The 18,589-nt window shown below is 37.8% G+C and overlaps 1 protein-coding gene across 1 annotated transcript; it reads right to left on the bottom strand.

The window, feature by feature from the left end:
• Positions 1-311: 311 nt before the first annotated feature.
• rbfa (ribosome binding factor A) lies at positions 312-17,075 on the bottom strand. Its single transcript, XM_052016951.1, has 9 exons — positions 16,996-17,075; positions 13,677-13,855; positions 10,104-10,464; positions 8,708-8,750; positions 5,583-5,756; positions 2,505-2,617; positions 2,239-2,323; positions 1,925-2,007; positions 312-761 (listed from the first exon to the last, which is right to left on the bottom strand). The coding sequence occupies exons 1-9, from the start codon at positions 17,073-17,075 to the stop codon at positions 329-331; spliced, it is 1,551 nt and encodes a 516-aa protein (XP_051872911.1). The 3' UTR covers positions 312-328.
• Between the last annotated feature and the right edge of the window lie 1,514 nt (positions 17,076-18,589).

Below are 18,589 nucleotides of genomic sequence, written 5' to 3' on the forward strand. Positions count from 1 at the left end.
TCCCTCTTGACAGCTGTTGATGAGGGCATTACAAAGTTAACTGTGCTGTGCCTTTATAAATATGGGATTACACAGATTGAAAACTGACACACTGACATTCAGCATATCTTCTGCAGCAAAATAAATTAACATTTATGCAACTACACCCATTGAGTTTTAACAAAGTTAACACATAGTAATAATGACTGTCATAGTCTTGGCTTTCACTTTTGCAATCTAGGAAGGATGAAAGGTTATAATCTAAACTTTTAATCAAAGCTCAGCATTGAAGAATTAAAATTTAATTACAAATTGCAGAAATAGGAGAGATACAGGCTGTAAAAAACATTTATTTTAAATCTTTTGGAATTTTCAATTGATTTTCTGGATCTTCTTCCTCCAATTCAAGCTCTTTTATTTCCTCACCTAATTCCTTCAGTTCCTCTTCTGTGTCTGAGAATGTGTTTAAATAGTTCATGTTGTATTTTTCTAACAAGTACAGTTCTGGTGTGATATCATCAAACCTAGAATCAAATTTCTTCTTCTTCTCTTTTAGTTTTTTTAGCTGAGCTATTTGTTCCAGGTGCCGTTCTGACAATGTTAAATTATTTGTTTCCAATAACTTTTGAGTATTTTTCTTTTTATATTCCAGTATTTGTTTGTTCAGTAAGTCATGGTTAATACCAAAAAGGTCAAGTTCAGGAGATGATGGTGGCAGGTGAGATGAGACTGGAATAGATCCTTGATGAGTAGGCTTCAAAGTGTTATCTGCAGCAAGTTGCCTAGAACAAAAAAAACTTTGACATAGTAATCCAGAGAAAATTAGCTTTTGAAAATGACTTGTTTTTGAGCACTGCAAATGCCAGATGAAAAAGACAAAGTTCCATTTAGTTTGCTTTAGAGTAATGGAGTAATACAGCACAGAAATAGGCCTTTTGGCCAAACTCATCCTTGCCAACCAACATACCCATCTAAGCTAATCCCATTTGCCTGAGTTTGATCCCTTCCCTCTACACCTTTCCTATCCATGTAACCTGTACCATCCTAGTAGCAGTGTAATACAAGGAAATTGTCTAATCATAGGAATCCACCATTGTCAACCTTGTCCAGTAGTGTCAGGTATAAAGCACAATAAAATGCCTTCAAGAATTAGAGAGGTAACGTCACCTTCCTCCCAAGCAGGCTACACTGACTGTGTACTGTGTCCCACGCATGTTATTTTCTGAAATTTCTCTTTGAATAGTCATTCTCCAACCCTCACAGAAAGTGTGGAAATTGGGTTTTCTAATTTGGTTGAAAAGACTGGATTAGTAATAAATACTCAAGGGGAAAAAAACCATTAGGTTTTTAGGTTAGCGCCAGAGAAAATGATCATGAAACCAGTTGGTATAATGTTAAAGCCCAGTTTTATTAATAAATAGATTTCTCTTACATACTAGTTCACATGATTTAATCAACTGTTTAAATGCCTTCTGGAAAAGAAAACTCCAGCTTGCCACAGTTGTAAAAGCAATTTACAGGACAGCTAGGGATCAGCAATAAATCAGATCTTCCCAAGGCATGAATAAATTCACTTTCAAGTTAGCTCCATCCAGCCTTGAGAAAGAAAAACTTGGAAAGCTCTCTGGCCGTTTCTCTTCTTTCCCCAAGAATAAAATGCTGTACTGCAATTTCTCCACCCCTTAGCAATAGCTAATTGTTACTACTGCTTAACTTGACCTGTTAAACAGTTTAATTCTTGCAGATCTTGTGATTAGATGAAACAATCTGTCACAGCTGGTATTACTTTGAGCACATCTACTCAATCTGTCAAACATATACAGCATTCTGATTATAAAGACATGACTTTAGCAAATAATATCTAGTTCATGATTTCTTTATTAAAAAGAGGTCATAAAACAAATCTGCTGGATTAAAACAACTTTAAATAATATTGTGTAGTTACCCAAAATGCTTGGAGTCCAAAACTTGTGTTACATCAGCAGTCTTTTCGGAGCCATAATCAGCAATTTCTAACAACCTCTCTACCTGTGATAGCAAATAAAATTTGTTTTAAAAACGTGTTAAAAAGCAATAACATACATGAATTATGTTTTTTTTCCCCAATCGCGACCAATGAAATCACCTTCTTGAGCACCTAATTGTAGGCCTACACTTTTACAAAGGACCAGTTACGAAGGCTTTAGCAGTACATCATTAACTGGCATGAAACCTTCCATTTGTATTTTGCTTCACTGTAGAAATGTAATTATTACCCACCTCAGCAATTGCTGCTTGCTCTCGGTCTCTGACAAAGACCACAGGTGGAACACAACCCATAACTTGCTGGGTTATGAGAAGGTGTCTAGAAATTAATAACAGATTTTGATTTGATTTAAAATTATTAACCTCTAAATCAATAAATGCTAACAGAGCATTTTCATTAACAATTTTTGAGCACTATTTTGATAACTATTTAGTTAGCATGAAATTGCCAGAGTAATGATCAGAGCTCTATTTAACCGTCAAGTAATGATGATGCTTACCTTACACGAGGAGAATATTTTTCTAAGACTTGCTGAATGCGATTATCTTTTTCCAGCAAACCACTTGGTACCCAGTAGGCTCGGCATGCTGAAAAGTCCACAGTCAACTGAACCTGTAACAGAAGCACATCCCAATTTTATTGCCAAAACATGTACCAAAGGGGATTCACTCTAGATTGTTAAATTGCCAATAGTCAGCTGGTATTTATCACTGTAATTAGGCTATGTTCAATAGGCATTAATTATACTGTTACCAATAAAATTCCACTTTTCAAATGAAAAAACATTTTACTTAGCCTGTTTCCCTCACAAGTATTATCTAAAATTATTAATTATATTTTTATAAAATAAATTATATATAATAACCAAAAATAGTCTAATCTTAATGTAAAAAGTGGGAAATTCAACCCTCAGATATATTTCATCTTTGGTTTAAACTTCTTAAAACCTTCCACAGGATTTTAATAATCAATACTTACTTTCCAAGACATTTTATTTGTTCTCTTACAGTTTTATGCTGGTGAATGATTAATTTTGCTACCAACATCACAGGGCAAAATGAATACATTATTACATAAATGGATTAACCATCTCACCACAAATATTGTACAGTGGAAACATTTTTTGGTGTTAAAGTTTTCCAGTTGCAATCATTGCAACTACAACAGAATGGACCGACAGAGACACCCGATTTTACAGAAATAACGTGAAAACAAATCACATGCAGAAACATGACTGAAATCATATTAAGAGCTAAAGAAGCATTGGGACAAATGTTTAAATCAACCTGTAAAACTTTCATACAACATTTAAAAAACAGGGACCCAACACAGTCCTCAAAGAGCTTCAATTGTACTGTAAAACCCATTAATCTGGCACACTCAGGACTTTGGCAGTGTTGGACCAGCAGATTTTCTGAACTATTGGATAATATTCACATTAATACTTCAAAACATTTTTAATTTACTTTTTTTAAAAGATGTTACACAGTATAGTAATAAATTTTCCCGAAGTTTCAAGGGAGTGTGGGGGTGGGGCCATGCTATGTTTAAGGGAGTGCAGGGTAAGCCAGATGCCGAAGCATCAGGATTTCTGAACCATATTTCTCCCAGTTGTGAGGAAGGGTCACTGACTCAAAATGTTAACAGTTTCTCTTTCCACAGATGATACTTGACTGGCTGAGTTCTTCCGGCACTTCTGATCTTGTTTAGTATTTCTGAATAGTTGGATAGCAGATTATCCGAGTTGTATAAAGTTTAGATCAGAAGACAAGGAAATTGCAAACTTAATGTGTTATTTTATATTTAGCTAATGAGTGACAAGACGGGAGAGAGAGAGGAAAGAAAAATAAATGGCCATGTGTTAAGATACTGCACGGAGCAGAATTCTATAAGGCTTCAGACTCTGGCAATTTCTGCTAAGGTTCCAAACAAGTTTGTTGAAAAGTTTAGAGCTGATCTTCACAATAATATTTTAGTTTTATTGCAACCAAGTAAAATCCCAGCTGACATACCTGGGAACTTTAACCCTAGTTTGTCAATGTTCGTACTCCAACTAAGTGAATGTGCAGTTACAACACAGAATTCAAATGTGTTCAAAGTGGAGATGGGTCTTCCCACCAAATCCCAGAGCCCTAATTATTTTCACAAATTACTGGAGATTCAAGACTCAGTCAAATCCAGAGTTCTCAGATACATTGAAATGCAACAAATATGATTGCCTGGCTTTAAAACAAAAATCCAAAGTGAAAATCTTCAAACGTGTTGGAAGTGTTCTGGAGTTTGGTTGCAAATAACAGACGATCGTTCAGAAGGACAGAGTACTTAAGAAGCAGCATGGTATCAGAAGGACAAGTTATGTCCTGTAGGTTTCCCAGATTTCTGTTAAACTGTGCATTTTATCAGTTGGTAGTGCAGGTTAACAATTTGGATTTCAGAGAAGCAAGCAAAATGGTCCTGCATCGCACTGACATGATAATGTCATAATGACCGTTGGGGAATTTAGAACAAGGGCAGATAGTTTCAAATAAGGGGTCACCCATTTAAAAGGAAGACATGGAAGTATTTCAAATGACTGCAGAAGCTGAAATCATTTTATATCCAAGGCTGAGAAAGACCAAAAAAATTCATCTATTGGGAGTCAAGAGTTTTGGGAAACAGACAAAAAAGTGGAGTTGAAGTGGAGATCAGATCTGCCATGATGTTATAGAATGGCTCAGCAGGCTTGGTACACTCCTGCTCTTATGTTTCTGTTCTTATTAAAAGGTATCAGTGTTAGTCTGGGGAAAATGACAAAAGAGAGACAATAGAGTTCAATGCAAGTATGCTGGAATTAGATGGAAGAACTGAATAAAACAAGTTCTTCAGCTGGTTTCAGACCACTGGTTCAGAATTCAACTAGCAAAGAAGGATATTGCTAAGTGTAATGGGTCAGAAGACAAAGAGGCAATATTAAGGTTGTATTTGAATTTGGTAAGCAAAGTTCAGTCTGATTTGTGCTATAGTACAGATGAGAAGTTGCAAGGTTTATTCCAAAGGGTTGAGTTAAAAGTCACTTCCATTTCAAATTATTCCAAAAGGGATTGAATGCGCAGGAGGGAAGCCAATACAGCTTTTTAGAGGTTTGTGAAACACAGACTTAAGAAAGCCCTTCTTTGGACTATTTAAAAGAATGAGTGTGCAAACAAAAAGAAACAGATTACTGCAGGATGGAAGTGGATGGGGAGTAATGGAATAGAAAACCATCGTAGGTTTCAAAATAAACAGAATGGATGAATTTCTCTCAGAAACAGTTTTTATTGCTATCGCCATGTTAAAAAGAATCAGATAGAAGTTTGGAAGGATAATTAAATGGGTCATTGTTTGTCGCCACTAAACAGTCATACCATTTATGAACAACATTAATACAAAAAATTACAGTTCAATGCATGATGGTATATAGCACACTCGTAAGTTTTCACTATTGAGTTCCCAGTAGATGACATAATACTGGTATTAAAACAATCTGAATTGTTTTCCTTCACTGCATTATATCTCTGGATAGAATGATGTATTTTGAAGTAAGTAAAGATGCTCTTACTTTGGATATCTCCACTTTCTCGTCATAAACCTCTTCACTGACTTCAGTACTATTCAACAGATCTGTGATTGCTTTATAAAGAATTGCATTGAGTGCCCTCATTCGGATGGTGTCCTCCTTCTGCATCTTGCGTTGAGGTTTCAACACGTCCTCCAAATCTGAGGGCTTGTAAAGCTATACAAAAGCAGCAATTAGAACAGAGCAAATGTAGAATCTTATTTACTGTGGCGATCCAATTTTTAAGCAAATGCTATCCAGGTATTTCCAAACTGGCCTAAATATAGTCAGTTTGATTTCATCCATACTCTGATGTTATAGCTTGAATGGTGAGTAACATCCTGAATCAGAGGGTGGTAGACCAAAGATACTTCACAGATCTGCACATGATCAAGGCAAACTCTCCTGTGATGCTTGTTATTCTTGAAGTCATCCCATTGCATTTTAATGAAAATGCCTCCAGCCACTATTTTCTCCACATCCAGGCCAACAATTGCAATTAAAAGACAGATTAGCTGCTCATTCAACTCAAATTCTGTTTTATTAAAGCAGAGGAGTTGTACCTTGCAGTGCATAAAACTTTATGCTATTGCTTAGTCAAAGATCAAGAAGGGTTTCTTTAAAAAAACACCTAAAATTATTGAAGGTTCACAGTGGCCAAGCATGGGCCAAGGTCAAAATTTAGATGTATTGGAAATTTGAATACAGCATAACATAAGAATTAAAGTACCATCTAACAGACTTCTAGAAATTGTACGGCAAGGCTTAATTATTTGGCAAACAGGGCTTGATTTTAACTTCCATGTGAGAGCTCCAGCAGAGCATAACGCTGCCCTCTTGTAAGGATAGCAGGTAGGTTCCATTAATTTAACAAATAAGCATCATTAACAAGCCACTCGCTAAATGTCCCGCTCAAACAACGAAAAGGTCACCAGAAAGCAGCACCCCAGCCTTTAAGACTGGAGTGCGGAATATGAAAAGCTACCAGAAATCCAAGAAAATGGTCACTAGTTCTAGATAAGAAATTCAAGGGGAACTCCTCCCTCCCATATTTCTGTAATTGGCCCAGGACTTGCACATCCCACAAAATGAGCACATTATAAAAACATTTTTTTTTAAAAGAACTGGGCATTTTCTAGCTCTGGCTACTACTTTAGCTGCCCTGTTATTTCCATTTGCTTACCAACAAACAAGTATTTGATTAAACTTGTTTTCCCAAACTGTACGCTTATCTCAAAAACACATTCCAACTGAACTGGATATATTCATTTTCTCAGTTGCAAGGACCTAAATATGTGCATCTTTACTGTGGAACTTCCACTGATAAACATTGGTATTTTGATTTCTCTCTCTAGGCTACAATATCCCAATAATATGTCAGGACCAAAATTTGGCACATTTGTATGAAAGCCAATAGCAGCTGCATAAGTCTTAAGTTTAATTGTCAAATATACCATCACTACAAACTAAAACCTTCTCGTCTTTCCAAAAGATTAACTAATTCTGGGATGATTTAACCTAACTCGGTAAAGGGAGTGACAACAGTGCAAACTATTAGAGAGGGTATATTGTATATGGTGCATGGAGAACTGTTAAAACAACAATTAGAATAAAATGAATCATACAAGGATCAAATTCAAGGCCGACCAAATCATATGCATAAATCAAAAGGATCACTGCAAATTAGAATGAAGAACTACTTACGCAAATAACCAGAAGAGATATGGTAGTAATAACAGTGAAAAGATTATAATCATGACCAATGGGTTCAGAAAAGATGAGGCAGGAGAAAAGTGACGGATCAAAACATATTTCAATACTAGAGATGATGTTCTTGAGGATTCAAAGACAATCTATTTGCTTAAACTTAAGCAACAGGAGATATTAACTGTAGATCACAATAAAGGAAGGGAATAGAAAAGCTAATTTACAGACAATGCAGAAAGCTGTGTTATTTGTCATATGTTGAGAGGGGACAGAGGAAAGATGTAAAGAAAAGTACTTGGAATGAAAAAAATCTTTAGTGGAGAGGCCAGGGAAGCTGAGGCTCTAGGAAGATTTGACAGACATTCAAGATCCTAAAGACCACTAGCAGAGTAAATATGATAAGGAGAAATAATTTCTAGTATTTCTAGTAAAGAGTAAATAATACATGGATGAAGATTTATCATAATTCACAAATGAACCACAGGCAACACAAAGGTGTTATGTTCTGGAATTCACTGGACATGGATTCAACATGTTTTGAAAGAAAATTGGATAAATATTTGGAGAATAATTTGCATGGATGCGGGGAAAAGCAAGCACAAGCATGATAGGATTAAGGCTGCCATCTGTGTTACAAGGTTCTATAATTACCAGCTCACATTACTTGTAGACCTTAAACTAGTTATTATCTACTACCTCAGATTCCTTTCTTGCATTTAATCTTCAGCGTTTATTTCTACATTTTACAAAACCTACATGTATAACACAGCATTTGTTCATGTTAAAGGGGACCAGTCACGAGTACTGGTTGGGGACTTGGCCAACAAACAAAAAGTGAACTATAATTCACTGATTTGGTATATATATATCCCCAATTCACATGCACATGTTCATTTAGGGTGACCAGACCAGCAAGCTAATTAACAGACAGTAAGTAATAAGCCATTTGGAAAGAAAAGAAGCACTTCCATGGACAACGTTACACTAAGAACAGAATTAGTGATTTCAGAACTAAAGCTAAGTGCCAGTCCCAAAATGATATTCAGCCTCAGATTGTTAAATTCAGTTTACCCAATTACATAGGTAATTTCATGAGCATCTCAAAATATCTTTTGTAGGGAATTGATGTTCAAGCCATAGATTGTATTTTTCTATTAGTGGCCAACAAAAAAAATTCTAATCAATAATGCTATCAATTAGCTTTTGTTGAAGTTCAATTGGTAGGCTTCATTCCTGGATTTTGCCATGACTCAAAACAAAATCAACAATAAAGGACTTAAGATTTGACAAGTGTCAAGGAGACTATTTACTGTTGCAGAAATAATACATAAGCTAACAAGATTCCCACCCAAACTACCAAAGACAAGGACTATTTACTTTGGCGAGAAGAAACGCCAGCTATTCACTAAACCTGTTCTTACCAGTTGCGATCCCAGCATAGGGCTTTCATACCAAAACTTCTTCCTGTATGGAAGCACAAAACAACAGGGCTAACATGCACATTTTTCTGAAGTACAGTTTTAGACTGTGGTTACACCAATCTGTGACAATGACTTATCTGTAGCAGTTAGCACTAGAAAAATTCCCACAGCCCTCTCCACTCCCCCCCACTTCTCTCCATTACAAATGACAATCATGCCATTGAACTACTTCACAAATATGTACATCAACACACCATGGGAAATTCTCAAAGTCCGGGCAGAACACAGAGCACAGAAATGGGCCCATTGGCCCACCAAGTCTGTACCAAGCACCTACTTACCCTAATCCAATTTCCACATTCCCATCAACTCTCCGCAGACTATATTACTTACCAGTGGAATAACAATAAAGTACGAAAGCAGCACTGCTTATGTAAATACAGGTGCAACAGTTGTGCTCTGAACCTATTGCAGGGTTTTTAAGAAATCAGATCAGACTGATGTTACTGGCACCCGTGCAAAAGATGGTTAATTTAGGTTTATATTAACTTATGTTTGTCCTGGTCTTGTATTGTGCTGTTGCTACTGCAGCAAAAAAAAAAACTGATTTTCATGGTATTTATACTGTGTACGTATGCCTATGACAACAATGAATTTCAGCTTGGTTTGAGTTATCTGTGCTCCTTTATAACCATCCAGCAAATTGATCAGCTGGCAGTCTTGGTAACTAATAATTACAGTTTGGGTACTTAGAAGAGGACTAGGTGACCAGTTCACAGAACACCTGCGCTCTGTCCGTCACAGCAATCTGCATCTCCCTGTTGCTAGTCACCTCAATTCCCCCTCCCACACTATCACTGATATGTCAGTCCTTGGCCTCCTCCATTGCCAGGAGAATTCCAAGTGCAAACTGGAACAACAGCACCTCATTTTTCATCTTGGAACCTTGCAGCTTAACTGCACGAACATTGAATTCTCCCACTTTAACTAACCCCTTCCCCCCATGCTGCTTCTCTGCCTCCCTTTTCTAGCCTCTTATTCTCTACCTTTTTTTTCCCTTTCTCTCCTTACCTTCGACCCATTCCCCCTGTGGATCTGCTCTCCCCCCCCTCCCCCGCACCTGCCTATCACTAGCTCTTACCTGCATCTACCCATCATCACTTTGTGCCCACCCCACCTCCCCTCTTTTATCCATCACTGCTCTGCTTTTCCCTCCTATATATTGGGCTTCCCCTTTTCCTATCTTCAGTCCTGAAGAAGGGTCCTGACCCAAAACGTTGACCGCCTGCTTTTCTCCACAGATGCTTCCTGGCCTGCTGAGTTCCTCCAGCATCATCGTGTTTTCCATCTAGATTCCAGCATCTGCAGTCCTTCCTTTCTCTGGAAGGGGACTTACTTTGTCTTGGACAGGAATTTCCTGAGAGGACTTCTCTTCGCGAGCGCGCATGCCGTGGCGTGCACGCGCATCCGCTGAGCTGCGTGCGCGAGCCGGCCCTTCAATGGGGGACCGGCCGCCCGCAGCGCGCCCCCGAGGCCGGCCGCTGCCGCCATCAGGTCGCAAGGCCCGCAACCCGGGCTGGCGGAGGCGAACCGCAGAGCGAGTTGCGTGCAGCCGTCGGCCGCGCGTTCACGGCTGTCTCGGCGGGCGGGATGGATGAGGCGAAGGGGAAGGAAGGGGGTTGATGAACAACGGGAACGGTCCGGTGAGAGCAAACGAGCCGCACGGCCTTCAAGGCCGGCGCCGCCGTCCGATGAAACTGCGCATGCGTTATCTCACCCGCAGTCATCCCAGTGTGTGACGTTTGCAGAGATGTGCACCGCCCCGCTGCGCATTGTGAAGGGGCTTGACACTGGAAAGTATTAACACCACTGAATGTATTGACCATATGACACAAAGATGTAAAAAGTTTTGTACTTTGTTGATTCTTTTGTATATGTTTTTAATATGTATGTAGCTTATTTTTGAAATAAAAATTGTAGGCTGATGTTTGCTTTTGGCTGGTCAACACCATTGTGGTTTGGTTTCCATTTGCCTCTTTGCAAGGTTAGTGCCGATACATTGCAATTTAATGATCATGGAAAACTGCGAGTTTAACCTCAAATATAAAACACTCAAGTACTGTATCTGCGACCTTGTCCTTGCACCAAAATGATCTCCACCACAAAAGCAACAGCATCCTCAGTACTATAATGCGTTGAGAGATATTTTTTCATTAATAATCTACTACAGTAAAAACAGAAAACGCTGGAAACACTCAGGCAGCATCCATGAAATAGTTAATGGTCTTTGACCTGAAACGTTTGCTCTGTTTATTTCTTCCCACGGATTACTTCTTATTTTTTCCCACAGATGCTGCCTGACCTACTGAGTATTTCCAGCATGTTCTGCTTTTATTTTAGATTTCCAGCAGCTGCAGGTTTTTAAATTCCCAATTAAGGTTCCAGGTCGGGGACCCTTTCCTGACGAGATATGCTGCATCTTCTGTTTGCGCTAATGCATTTTATGCCAAGCTATAATTACTTGAACTTACTTTTCCAATCTCAAACAAGTTGAAAAATTTTCATTATGGAAAAACATAAATGGTCCCAGATTATGCAACGTTTATAAGGGCGAGTCTATTAGCGGCTCCATTTCTTTCTGCTGGTAGCTTCTGGAGTTTGCACAGGTATGGTTGAACAAGGAACTTCAAAAAGGTACTACGTGGGACACATAGGCTTCAATGTTGCATTGGGAATAATTTGGAAATAATTGATGTTTCTTAAAAAAATAAAATTTGTGATAATTACTGTTGAGAAACTTTATAGCCCTGAGAAAGGAAAATTAGTGATTAAGATTTTGACAGTTAAACTTTTCTGTTTTTTTTAACAATAAGAACACAAGAAATAAGCAAATGAGTAAACCATTTGGCTCTCTTCAAGTCGGCTCTGCCATTCATCAACATCATGCCTAATTCTCTACCTCAGGAGTGATAGTTTTCCCTTCGCTATCCCAAAGATTTGGAAGGCAGATGTTGCACTGGCTGAAACAAGATTACTTCAGCACAAACATCAAACTTGGCTTATCTTGTCTGTGTTATATAGCCTCAGAGCTCCAGTGACCTGGGTTTAGTCCTGACTTTAGGTGAGGTCTACGTAGACATAGAGCATAGGAGCATAGGAGACTGAGGGATGATCATATAGAGGTGTATAAAATCATAAGGGGCATAGATATGGTGAATACACACAGTCTTTTTCCAAGGGAAAGCGATTCATAGAGGGCATATCGGCTTAAGGTGAGAGAGGAAAGATCTAAAGGGACCTGAGGGGCAACTTCTTCTCCCAGAGGGTGGTGAGTATATGGAACAAGCTGCCAGAGGAAGTGGATGAGGCAGGTACAATAACATCTAAAAGACACTTAGACAGGTACATGGATAGGAAAAGTTTAGAAGGATATTGGCCAAGTGTGGGCAAATGGGACCAGCTTAGATGGGCATCTTGGTTGGCATGGACTAGTTGGGCCATTACTCCAATACTCTTGAGTTTGCATGTTCTACCTGTGACTGTATGAGTTACTCCCAGTTGTTCTGGGTTCCAACCACATCCCAAAGATGTAATGGATGGCAGGTTAATTAATTATTGCAATTTTACTAAGTGTTAGGTGGGTGGTAGGAGAATCAGGGTGGAGTTCATGAGCAGCTGAGAGAGAATAGGTTCTAGAGAAATGGGGGGAGGAGATGAATGAGATTGATGGACTCACAATGAATTGAATGGTGTCCTTCCATGTCGTAAGACAACATGAAATAGTGAATTGACCTGCAAAGATATTGGATGCAGTGCTTCATATTTCAGTGTGAAGTTTGTGTAAAAATAAAAGTCCCAGATTTTGCTGTGTCACCCAAATTTCCCACTTCCCCAGTCTTACCTAGTTCACACCCATACGGATGAATTTGCTACCTGACAGCATCCTGGACCCAAATGCAAGACCTTTAATGGATTCAGGTTGTCACACATTATAATCAGGTTATGTGATTAGACCAGAAAAAAAGCCCTCCAATAAAATTGCTAAGAAAATCTTTGACCGGTGACAAAACCATGTTTCAAACATTGCTTTCTGTCAGAGCTGCCCAGCATTTGGAATGCTACTAAATGTTCCAGACCTCCAGGAGCATTCAAAAACAATTAAAATGAAATAAAATATTGAATTTCTTTTCAAAAAGTGTGAAAATCCCCCTGCTTATCTAAAAAGCTCTAAAATGCTTAAACATTTACTGAAAACACAATTTAAAGAAACATATAACTTATTTTTGCTTTTCTTCCTTGCAATTTTCATTAAATTAATTGGCTCACAGATCCTGTTCCTGGTCTGATTTGGCACAGACACTATGGGAAGGTTCCCAGTGCAAGTGCTGGGGAACCTCAGCAGGTTTGATCTCCACTGCTGGATTTCATGTGGACTTTTACAGCAGAGTGTACTGATAGCATTTAAATCAGAGGGTGAATTTGGGACTTATGCTTTTCAATATGCATGGGTTCAACTTCCAAGCATGCTTGCTTCAATGGGGGTATTAGTAAGCACCTCAAAATTTTAATCTTTTTTTCCAAATAAAAGAAGAGTGGTGACTGGAAATTACATTGCGTTCCTGCAAAAAAAATCATGCCAAATGAATCAATGTGCATTGGATGTATTTGTTTGCAAAAGGTTTTGTTTATTAGGAACATGGACAAAAGTTAGTAATCATTACCTGAACTGTAACCTTGGAAACAGACAAATTTATTACCCTCACAAACAAATAAGCATGTGCAGTGATTGCATTTGATTCTCAGGAGTATATCTCCATCCGTCATATCAAATTTGGGGAAATATACTATTGCTTTGTATCATTATAGTAACTTCTTTTAAAAAGACAGTAAATTTATTCAAAATAGAGAGAATTTGCACCATGATTTATAAATAGTTTTCTGAAATAAGTATGTTCCAGTTCATTCCTACCTTGGGAAATACTGATAAGGGTGGCAGTGGATTTCATTAGGCGAAGCTCTCTTTCCCCAATCAGTTTCCAAGTTTGAGGTGTTAGCTTTACTACTAACATCACAAAGTCCAATCTCTGAAAGAGATCATCAGTCTTTGCACAGTTACAAGCACTGATTGCTTCTTCCTCCTCCTTGGTCCTAAGAATAGATAGGTAATGAATACAGCAAAGCCAGACAATAATATTGCAGTCTGGATCCTGCATGAATTTTCAGATCACCTCTGCTACTTCTACCTATACTTCATTTACCTAGGAGGCATTCCATCTGATTCAGGCAACTTATGAACTTCAAAGAATAGCAACCCTTTTGGTGCATCTTTACCATGTACACTATTTTAATTTTTTCTCTTTTAGTGTACTCTTTGCATCATCTGCTTCCTTTTGTGAAGACCCTTTTGCAAAGTACATATTAGTTGTAATTTGGAATAAATGTTATCAGGAAGATGTGGTGAATTGTACTCACAGGAAAATATACTACAAAACACAATAAGGATCTGGTAAGACTACACATGGAATGCTATGCAAGCATCTTTTTTTCCTATCTACTTATGATAGAGGAAATACAACAAAGGTTCACCAGATATTTCCTGGACTCAAGGTAGGGATTGTCTTACAAGGAGAGATTAAACAGACTGGGACCATACTTCATTGAGTTAAGAAGAATGAGAAATCACCATATGGAAATCTATAAAATTCTCTACGGGACATGAGAGGTCAATATAGACGTGAAGTTTCTTCTGGTTGGGGTCAGAGCCTCAGAGTAAGGGGTCAATCATTCAGGACTGAGATGAGAAGAAATTTCTTCTTGCGCAGAGTAATCTTCAGAATTCTCTACCCAAGAAGGCTGTGGAGGTTTAGTTGCTTAGTACATTCAGTAGATTTTGGATATTGAAGGAATCAAGGGATATGGAGATGGTGCAGGAAAGTGGTGTAAAAGATCAGCCAGAATTTTCTTGGCTAGCAGAGCTGGCATAATGGGCTTACTCTTCCTTCTGTTTGTTATATTCTTATATTACAATGGATACCATTTTGTCCTCACAGTTCTGATGTCATCCTTGTATAGTATTTTTGCACCCTTTACAATGCCTCTAAATGGATGCCAGAAAGGAACACAGCACACCCAAATGTTGTTTAATTGAGCTTCCATATGTTTAAAATAGCTTCTTTGACTTTCAGTTCCATCCCTGTAGATGCAAATGCCTCGTTTACTTTTTTTAAGGTTATAATAACTGATCTTGTTACACATAGTGACTTGTGTATGTGTATCCCTATGTCCCTTTTCTCCATTGCCATTTAGTCTTTTATTTACTAGTAGGTATCCATTTAAAGCAACATTTGAACTTTCATCCAAAAATAAATGGTATCCTTCAGTACTTGTTAGGCAACTTATTCACAAGTACGCCTTCCATGACTAATTTACCAGAGCTAAAATATGCAATGTCACACTATGTGTTACAACAACTTCTCAAGACTTCTTTGACAGAACTTGCTCAAACTCTGACCTTAGCCATTCAGACAGGCAAGTGCAAATTGAACAGAGGAAGAATTCAGTTCTCCTCCAAGTCACATACCAACTTGACAGACAGGCAATATTGCTGCTTCGTTGTTGCGGGTTCAAAATCCCAGAACATTCAACGAAACAACATTGAGGGAATATCTTCATATTGACTCCAATAGTTGGAGACTCATAGAGCCTTTGCAGGGTTGCAATGCCACAATGACTTTTTTTTCTTTAAAAAGGCATTGTGATGCTGTGGTAAGAGTTGAAGACATGATCTTCTGTGATGCAAGAGTGCAACTGCAAAACCAGAATAACATTTAATAACCAGAATGTATTTCTACATTATCAAGAAGCCACTCCCTCAACAATATCAACTTGTAATCATAGACTAAAATCACCCATGATTAAAGTTTCTTCAGTTACCCAGTATTGAATATCAGTACAAAAGTTTCCTGACCACAATAGACGATAGCACAACTTTTGTGATTCATGGATTTTTTTTGGTTAACAATAACTAATTCTACTTGTCTAAAATATAACATGCTTCTATAGCTTCTCCTTTTTCTTTCCATAGTCTAGTACTCTCCCTGAACAAGGAACTTAAGATTTTACCGACATTATATTGTAATTTAACTATGACACTCTGGAATGATGTTGACAGCATTTACTTATGAATTTTAAACATTTATTACAATTATAGATCATAGGGACATCCCATAAACAAGAAGAGCACTTCATAGCTGAACAAAAAATATTGTCTGAGAGCTCAGCAAAGGATTCTCCTCCACTAAAATTGACAGAATCTTCAACTGTCTTCTCCACATCCTGCACTTCTGTTTTCACCCTTCACCTCCTTCCTTAGAACAAGGATAGAGTTCCCCCGTCTTCATCTTCCACTAATTGGCCTCAACTGATCAAGCTCTGTCATCTCCGACACCTTCAACATGGTGCCACCACCAAACGCATCCTCCCCTTCCATCATCCAAAGCGTGGCCTCTGAAACTCTCGGCTTTACCCTTCCATCTCCACCAATATCCATTCCCTTTCCCCTGACACTTTTCCATAGTTTCAGGAGATGCAACACTTTCCCATTTACCTCCTCCTTTTCCACCATCCACAATCCCAACAATTTACTTGTTCACGATTTGGTTTCCACTATATTGGGAAGGCCAAATCTAGCTTTATGGGACACTCCACTTATTTGTAAGTATGACCCTGGACCTGGATTGTTATTTTAATTCTGGATCCCAATCCCACTCTGACCTCCTAAACTGTTCCAATGAAGACTGATGTAAACTGAGAGAACAAACCTAATATTTTGACTGAGCCTACCAGACTCAACATTTTGTTCAATAATTGTAGATAATGAGCATTTTCTGCTTTTCTTTTAATTTAGTGTTTCCAGCATCCCCTGTTTTTTTTTGTTCTGTAATTTCAGTTTGTGACTTTACTTCTCTGATTTACACCTCCCCAGACAATATTCTTGTTTCTTTACTTATTTCATTACCAAATTCTTTCATCCTGCAGCATCATTTTCTTTGTCATTTAATTTCTCCTGCCTTCCACATTTTCAAAGATCTTTGTTTGTCTCCCCACACTTTCCCCTTTTCAACACCCCTTTAAATCTGCCTATTTCTAACTTTTTCCAGTTCTGATTAAACATTTACTCTGTTTTCACTCCACTGATGCTACCTGATTTAATATTTCCAGCATGTTTTTGTTTTAGGTACCCAAGGAATTAATTTTCTGTACATTTTTGTACATATTGCAAATCTTACCTCTGATTCCTCTTGTGGTACAGAATTATCATATCAAATGCTTTGGCTGTTTGAGCTATTTTGTATCCAATCCATTCCATTCCAATGATTCCAAGAGTTGCAACACTCACATCTGTTCAAAGTAAATTAGATGGATGACATATTGTGTCCGGTGACACAGCAAACTGGTGGCCTCAAATTAAAAATGGAAAGAAAAAGTTAAAATTAAATACATACTTGTCTGTAATAGTACTCTTGAACATATGGCTAATATTTAATGCAGTTTATTCTCCTTTCTGATGGACAATATCAACAATAACTTGTGGTTGGAATGTGAAGCCATGCCTCATCAATTTGTCAATCCATCAGGACACAGGTTTTCACTTTGCATTTAGCTTTGCTTTTTAACTTCTCTTCTCATGTTTGGTTAACTTCATAGTAGCTGGATGAATGAACTGGGGCTGGGGGAATTAGCTCAGGAGTTTGATGGCAGACAGTGAGTTAGAACAAATCAGTTCCATGATATGATCTACTTAGCAGGAATAGTATGATCCATTTAGCAGGCAAATCTACCAGAATATTGCTAAACCAGCACTGGGAACGGCGTCTGACTATATCCCAGGACCTTAACACTTCTGACTGGCAGGGCTAGTTCTTATACATGTAAGTCCTTCTTCAGGGAAGAATAAATATTTTCCAGGCTTGCCTGTGAAAAGAGATTTGGTATATTTAGATTTTAATTGTAAAATTGATCACCTTGTCTGGTATCAATTCTGAATATTATTCACAGCCAAAATAAAACTTAACCCATAAGTAACTAACAAGATGAGTACATTGCGCAAACTACAAGAGCTGCAGGGATAAAGATGAACTATAAGTAAAAGCTTTAATTGCAATCCATTTTGTCTAAAAGCTATAGTACAGTATTGTATTAAGAATGCTTTGAAACTACATTTGAAGGGCCATCAACCATCTATTCTAGACTTTATAATGCTATCTGCAAAATTTATATGAAGACAGATCCTATGCACCACTTAAATGTTAATAGTTAACTGACAATGTAGTAGGGAAAATATTAATCAACCCATTAAGTTTTGAATACCAAGGAGACCTAAAAAAAGCATACATTATTTTCCAGATAGTAGTGTTCCTCACAGCAGGAACAAATTCACTTCTTGGCATTGCCATTTCATTCTAATGCAATAATCACTTGTTGCGACAGTAATCACTGTGAATTAAAACAAAACATATATTTATCGCTTATCTTTCATTGTATTGAAGATAGCCGAATACTTAAAATAGTGTTAAACGTTAGCCGCTGATGATGTTGCTGCAATTTACTAGGTGGTCCATTACCTTGAAAGCACTGTGGAGATCAACAAATTTGCCGCGCAGCAGGAAGATACACTATTTGCACCTGTGCTATACACAAATAGAAGAAAGTGAAGAAGGAATACAGTTGAGTGAAAAGAGTAAGAGTTAGATTAAGGTGAAAATTTGATAGGAAAAAGTAGCACAACACACAACTACAGAGAGCACTATCATAAATGTTAGAATTTAAACACAACAATCTTCAACCTTGTACAAATAAAATAGTCCACATCACTGTCGAAAT

Source organism: Pristis pectinata, chromosome 5 (assembly GCF_009764475.1).
Source record: "Pristis pectinata isolate sPriPec2 chromosome 5, sPriPec2.1.pri, whole genome shotgun sequence".
Taxonomy (NCBI): Eukaryota; Metazoa; Chordata; class Chondrichthyes; order Rhinopristiformes; family Pristidae; genus Pristis; species Pristis pectinata.

Excerpts from the sequence above, each read along its gene's own strand:
- rbfa (XM_052016951.1), bottom strand. The coding sequence starts at position 17,075 with ATGGAATGGATTGGATACAAAATAGCTCAAACAGCCAAAGCATTTGAT. Across the intron at positions 10,465-13,676 it reads CCTTATCAGTATTTCCCAAG|TTTCATCGGACGGCGGCGCC; the intron begins GTAGGAATGAAC and ends ACGCATGCGCAG. Across the intron at positions 2,008-2,238 it reads AGCAAGCAGCAATTGCTGAG|GTAGAGAGGTTGTTAGAAAT; the intron begins GTGGGTAATAAT and ends TTGCTATCACAG.